Here is a 7528-nt window from a genome sequence, read left to right on the forward strand (position 1 = left end):
CTTCCCCACCACTAGTTGTATTCTCGACCACCAAGAAATTAGGTTCACAATGCGGTCAATGCATCTACCCTTTCTTGTGTTAAAAATTATGAATAAACTCCAACTCATGTCAACTCTTTTTCATTGCAAAGACAATAAAATTCATCCTGTCCTTGCATTATTATTATTATTATTATTATAACTCGTATTATTTTATTTCTCTTTCTTTTCTTTTTTTTTCTTTTTTTTTCTTTAAATCACTGAACTACTAAAGTCAACTTTGAACTAAAAAATATGCAACAACTTTGGCCTAAAATATATAATTATAATATACATATTAGTCCAAAGTTGTATATATGACTATGGACTTTAGTGTTTCAAAAAAAACAGGAAGAGACTTGGTAAAAAAAACTGTATTTAAAGTTTTCAAACCATGAACTCAAGATCCAGGCAACATCTGTGAGAGAGAATAGTGAGAAACGGGCGAGGAAAACAAAGTAATTCTGCATGGACTGTGGGGTAGCACATACTCTAAGAGGGTGGAACTGGCTCTGCGAATCAAAGGTATACCCTACGAGTATGTGGAGGAAGACATGAGAGATTTGAGCAATAAGAGCCCATCGCTGCTCACGTACAACCCAGTTCACAAGAAGAATCATTCATCATCCCCAAATACATAGACGAAACCTGGAAGAATGAACCTCGACTTCTTCCAGATGATCCCTACGAAAGAGCCAAAGTCCGATTATGGGCTACTTATCTCCAACAGTTTAGAATGCTTATTCATGCTCCATGCTTGATCGTTTATAAAAATCATTGTGAAACATTCATGCTGCAAGCATAAACAGTCCATTTGTAAACATACCATCAATTTTTATTTTTACAACCACAGAGGGAAGAAAACAAAACTAGGACAACAGTTCTTCTCAACAGAAAGGGATACCTCTGCTTGCCTATCCATAGAGGAACGAAAAGCCAAATTTCCTTAAAACTCTACCTTCCCAGTTCAATGACCCACACTAAACTCCATTAGACTCTTACATTTTGCAGTTCCATGTAGCAACCGACGAGAAATAGGGTTTCCTGCCTGCCTATGCTTCCACAATTTGTCATAAACCACCTTGAACTGCAGAACTACACACCCATCAACTGCTCATTGTGGTCTCCATCAAGCAACCAAAAACCACAATACACGCGCACAAAGAGCCCCTACAGCAGTTGACTGGATGCTGCAAATCCAAGACTGCCAAGAGCACCTACTGCAGTCAATGGGTGAAGCAAACCTAAGGCTCCCAGCTAGGTAGATGTGCATACAGACACCTTCAAAAAATTCAGGCTAACAACTACTTTTCAAATAGCTTGTGGTCGGAAGCTCTAAAACACTCTTGGCTCCGAACAAAGTCAGTCTCCAGAAGGGCAGTTACAGCACAACCCTATCAAAACCTTAGTTACAAGAACCACATGTCAATTCAACAATGACAAATAATCAACTTCACTAAGCCAGCTATTTATAGTAGGACTACAAATAGGCAAGCTATTTGTGAACAAGTCGAGCTCAACTCATTAATTATGTACAAAAGGAAAAGAAAAAAAACATTAATAATAATAATAATATACCGCAAGTCTGATTCACAAACCCGGTTAAGTTCAAGATCAATATTCTAAGCTTGTCATGAGCATAAGTAGAATCTAGTTGAGCATGCTGGTCACCAAGCTCGAATAGTCCGGAGCTTGACTCGGCTTGGATGATTTGCAGCCGTAACTTTTATCATCATGCATGGCCATAAATCGACGGTCAACCTCAGAAATGGTGCCTAACTACCACATGAAACTAAACTCTAAGCCAATTATTTTCAAAGATCTCACTATCCTAAACAATGGAGATTACGTGCTAGAAGCATTCAGCATCAACATCAACACCAAGTTGAGTAGCTGGCCCCAAGAAAGTTAGAAAAAATGACTTGAGTTAAATTGAATAAATAACATGAACTCTGAAGAATACCTAATTGAAACTTCATCTGCATACACAAGACCTGCTAAAATAAATAGGCTTAACATTTCATCCCGTAGTACCCATACCATCCTCAGTATCAGAATAGCCACATTACTAACATACCCAGCTGAGAGTGCAACAGAGCTAACACTCCATCCCAAACGACCCAAATCATCCTCAGCTATTGGAACAGCCAATCTAACTAAGCCATTACAGCTAGTCCAAGCATTTGCTCCAAGCCATAATTTCCACCCATTGCCCAACTGCATCTCAACTCCATACATGAATCTCAATTTTCTAAATGCTTGTCAAGTAACATCTATACAAGCACCCACAATCAGGAAAGTTATACTGAACGTATCTTTAACTCTGGTGGATCTGCACCAAGTCTAGCATAAAGCAAAGCTGCAGTCTCCTAAAATAATCCTATTTGAGAGGGGATGACATGAACTGAAAAAAAAAATAGTAGACAGAAGTTGAAATAGTATGAACTTTTGTTCTTGTAATATAAAGTAGCACAATTGTTTCATGTTTCTGAAGAATTATATCTTAGGGTTAAAAATTAACCACCATATCGTGGAATAACAAACAAAATTTCCTGAATATAGGGTTCAGCAGATCCAGTGCAATAAAGTTATAATCCTCCAACTGAAACACTATGCTTAGTGTACACAGGAAAGGAGAAAAAAAGAAAAGAAAAGAGAGAAAGAGAGATATTAATCAAAAACAGTATATGCCAAATAAACAAATGGTACTACATGGAAACTTTCATCCCAAGACAGATTCCATTTCAATCCAAATCCTATTGGCAAAAATTGTAAATTGCAATACTGAGCTAATATTTGAATACTGATGTTTGGAACAATTCCATACATCATACACTTCATCCAAATATATATGATTGTAGGACAAGAAAAATCCCAGCATGAAATATGATGACACGAGAAATCAGATCAAACAAAGAAAGACGCTCATTTGAATTTAAAAACAATCATCTCACAGCTTTAGTGTGCACAACTTGTAATCATCTCTCAAAGTCAAAACTTCTTTCAAACTTGAGATTTTTTAAAATGTCACTTCTTAGTTCTTTGATGCCAATTTATCTTTTGCTTTCTGAATCTTCAGGACCTTCTTCACAATCTTCTGCTCCTCCACCAAGAACGCTCGGATGATCCTACAAAAAACAATATAAGTCACCCAAAAACTAGAGGGGAAAAAGCACAACACAATAAACAATTATCAAAATTTTGGTCCTGAGATACTGATATGTACGATGATATGCAATCAGGTTTAGTATGCTCATTTATCAAGAACAAACCTCTCTTTGACAGCTACTCCAGATAATACACCACCGTAGGCACGGTTCACAGTCCTTTCATTCCTAGATAATCTAGACCTCTTGTATTCAGCAGGTCGCAAATGAGGAATCTGCAAATATAGCCCACAAACTTAGTAATACTACAAAATGCAGATAAAGTTAATTTCAATGCTCGAAAAAGAATAAAGAAACATATATAACTCTAGCAACTTTAAATGCGTTAGTGCATGCAGTTGATAGGCCAAAACCATTCTACAAATAATAAAAAGGGAAACCTACTGATCAATCTTACTTTTTTCTTCTAATGAGACTAGACCATTAAGTCCTACTTTATAATAAAGGATTCCATATGACTTCTAAATCTCTCAAACTTCTAACTTCACCTTTCAACATCTATAACATATATTTACAATTTTATTATATATCTAATCAATTTTAATTTTCACGAAAAAACTGTTTTTATTCTCTAAACACTAGCATAATTTTCTTATATTTTTAGGAAACAAACTAATTATTTAACAGCTAAAAGTTATAAATTGGCAACCAAACAAAAAAATAAATAAAAAATATATTAAAAAAATCCAATGGCTAAGAAAATATTGAACATTTTTTAATAGTTAAAAATAAATAAATAAGGAACATATCAATTTTTGGACAAAAATTATAATTGCAGAATTTGAGTTCTAACATAGGTGCATAAATGAAAGATTTAGAGGTTTAAAAGTTAAGTGTAAATGAAGCACTTAATGGTCTTATTATAATTCACAGGACTTATCAGTCTCTTTAGAAGAGAAAAGTAAGACTTATAAGAAATTTTCCCTAATAAAATCAAGGAATGAACCAGAAAAGATAAATCATTCAAAACCTTCCCAGATGAAAAAGCAATAACAAATCTAAAATTCCACTCTAACTGCTGGTTAACATGAATTTAGTAGGAGAGGGAGGGGGGAATTTGTGTACCACGGTTATGAGTGTAATGAAACCCGTAAAGAACAACAAACAAAAGAATCATCGCACAAAATTACTCATTATTTGAAACAACTAAATTAGAAAAGTAAAACAAGATTCCCTCAATTTAAGGGCATGCATTACATTTTCATCAAGTAACAAAAACATCATATTCTTCACTCAATTAAAAAGCCTATAATTGCATATATTGCTATCTATACCTAACCAGAGCATACTGCAGTCTATCGTAATATATAATCTTAAAACATACCGAACTTGTACAGGGAAGGCGGAAACATCTCAAGGAACAAGGGATAACTTGGAAATATGAAACAAATAAAAGGAAAAAGGGAGAAGCCAAGACATGCTTGGGTAGTTATGATAATTAACATTAAGGAAAAGATTAAGGAAACAGCTACAACCGGTATTATATGGTTAAATGGCACCACAAGTACCACTGGAGATGCACACAAGAAACGTGCCTGGCAAATTGAACAATGCAAATTCTAAACTCATTATAAGTTCCCTAGAGAACTTTCTTTATGCCTCTGTCACATGGTTATTTCCTAAAAAGTACAGACACTTCTATGAAGGTGTTGTGTCCATGTCGAATACCGACACTTTACAGACACTGCTAGACACCATTCTAAAACAAATTTCATTATTTTGGATACTTAACCAATACATCCCAATGATTCCCCAACAGAGGTCTTATATTTTTCACACACATGTAAGCGCAGCCAAGTTCAACAATCTTGGAAACAATATATATATATGTGTGTGTGTGTGTGTGTGTGTGCGCGCGCGCGTGTGTGTGTGATTGAAGTTATACACAGTCACTACAAGTCATGTACAAAAACTAACAAGTGTAATGACAAAGCAGGAGAGTAGAAGCCTATATAATGCAATAATCTACGTGATATTCGCATAGCTTCATTTTCTAGATTGTTTAACTATATATAGAAGTTAAAAAATAATTAAAGTACGTAATTGTTCTACACGTTAAAAGTATAAAAATAATTTTTTTTATATTTACATATATATGGTTGGGTCCATGTCGTGTTCTTGTCATACTTCTTTAAGGATTCAACATGTTGGCGTGTCCGTGTTTGTGCTACTTGGATTATCTAAAATGACTAATTTATTTTGGTTGGCAACACTCTATTACAGGGAAACAACAAGTCAATAGCATCCTTCCATCCTACAATTTGTAGACTATATAATTTCAATGCATAGACAAATATATATATATATATATATATATATATATATATATATATATCTGATGCATGCTCCCGATTGAGAGTGGAGTCAAAAAATTTAGAATGATGCACTTATATGGCACAAGGAAATAGAGAACCCTACAAGTAAACGCATTAATCTATGTTGCAGACATAAGAACTGTTTTCAACAACCATTTCTCAATAATTGTCACGGCAAGTCTAGAATTAAGTCATCCAATAATGCCTAAAGGATACACATTTGACCCATAACTTCTTAACATCAATTTATCACATAATTTTAAGCTGGAGTAAAATTATTAAAGACACAGTTAGTAGTCACACAGACACACTGAAAAAACAAAGTTCAACACATCACTTCAGCAGATCGCTTACTTTATACTAAAATGAACCCAGAATGTACGATAACAAGCTCAGAACAGATGTACAAGAATGAAAACCAAAGAGATGAATGAAAACACATAGCATACCCCTTGGATTCTCTTTCCAGTAACAGGACACTTAGGCCCACTTGCTCTCTTCTTAGTGCTCTGGTACACCAGCTTTCCACCTAGAAATCAATCATTCCCAACAAATAAGCAGCACAACCTTCAAAAAAAGACATACATATCTATGCACATACTATAAGTAGGGTATTTTGGGATAAGAAATAAGGTCTAGGGTTTATAGAAATAGATGACATTTGCAATAAATGATACTATTGGCATCAAAACGCGTAGATCTAATCCGATTTTGATGTTAACGCAACAATGGGTAATAGTAGAAACTAGGGTTTCGGGGAAGAGAGAAATCACGTACAAAAGGGTTTTATACAATTATATGTGTATAGAGAGTATAGACACACACACACACACATATATATATATACCGGGCGTTTTGACGATCCTGTGCTGGTTAGATTTGGTGGCATAGCTATGGCGTTTGCGGTAAGTGAGACGCTGCACCATCTTCGGAAGACTTCAAGCTCTCTGCGTCTCTCTCGAGTGATGAGGATAATGGTCTTGTTTGGTCTAAAGTGAAAAAATTAAAGCCTTACAAATAGACCGGTCAACGGATTCGATACAGATTGGATTTAGCTTGAATAGTAAACCCTAATCAGTTCGATACTATTATATTGGATATTACTCCCTCGGTCCCTCCCAAAAAAATTTTACGGAGTACATTATTATTTCTATTGTCTCAAAATAATTATAACATTTCAAATTTTAATGGACTATTTTTTAGTTATACAAATTATGTGAAAGGCTATACTTGAAAATATATTATTTATCACGATAATAACAAAAAAAAAATCAAAAACTACCATCTTAAAAAATTAGGTTTTGAACATTTTTTTTGTGGAATATTCCATTCGATAAATCCATTCGTTAGGAATACTATTATTATTATAAAGAGAGGAGATTATGGGCAAAAACCAAAGATGAAAGAAAGAAGAAAAAAAAAAAAAAAGGAGAAAAAAAAAAAAAAGGAAAAAAAAGAAGAAGATATGGTAACTAAACATATTTCATTAATATGAAAATATTTATATATTTATGTTCTTGGTATGTAATATTTTATATTATTACAATAAAAGATGCACTATATCGTATTATGTCATGTTGAATTATTATCCAAATGAATTAATTATAATTTACATTGATTTGCTAGTATGATCCACCATTGAATTCATACAATCATTGGCTTATCGGATTAAATCATTTAACTATATTCAATTTATTATGTAATATTGAAATAAAAATCGGATATATAAACTGACATACTTGTTTTCCAGTGATTTGTTTCGCATTTTATTCTAAAACACATATCAAAAGATTGAAAGAAAGGAAACTAATGTTTTGAAACACCATCACAAGATATCATCAAATTATCTTGCTTGAAATTATCCTGCAAACTATCCTTATTAAAAAGAATGACAAAAAATGATAGGTCTTGCACGAAGTTATTAATTTATTCTTTTTGGTAGGATCTTTTGATCCATATAACAAGGGTTTAAGAGTCTGATTATAATAATAATTAGTGTGTATTTTCAATTCGATACAAAAATTTGAA

General features: G+C 33.6%; 1 protein-coding gene across 1 annotated transcript; it reads right to left on the minus strand.

The window, feature by feature from the left end:
* Positions 1 to 2688: 2688 nt before the first annotated feature.
* On the minus strand, positions 2689 to 6505 carry LOC132284665 (large ribosomal subunit protein eL34). Its single transcript, XM_059786789.1, has 4 exons — positions 6348 to 6505; positions 5950 to 6029; positions 3291 to 3400; positions 2689 to 3146 (listed from the first exon to the last, which is right to left on the minus strand). The coding sequence occupies exons 1-4, from the start codon at positions 6424 to 6426 to the stop codon at positions 3053 to 3055; spliced, it is 363 nt and encodes a 120-aa protein (XP_059642772.1). The 5' UTR covers positions 6427 to 6505; the 3' UTR covers positions 2689 to 3052.
* Positions 6506 to 7528: the final 1023 nt, after the last annotated feature.

Source organism: Cornus florida, unplaced genomic scaffold, assembly GCF_030987335.1.
Source record: "Cornus florida cultivar Cherokee Brave unplaced genomic scaffold, ASM3098733v1 CherokeeBrave_3.0.0_Hap2_Chr11, whole genome shotgun sequence".
In the NCBI taxonomy this organism is placed as follows: Eukaryota; Viridiplantae; Streptophyta; class Magnoliopsida; order Cornales; family Cornaceae; genus Cornus; species Cornus florida.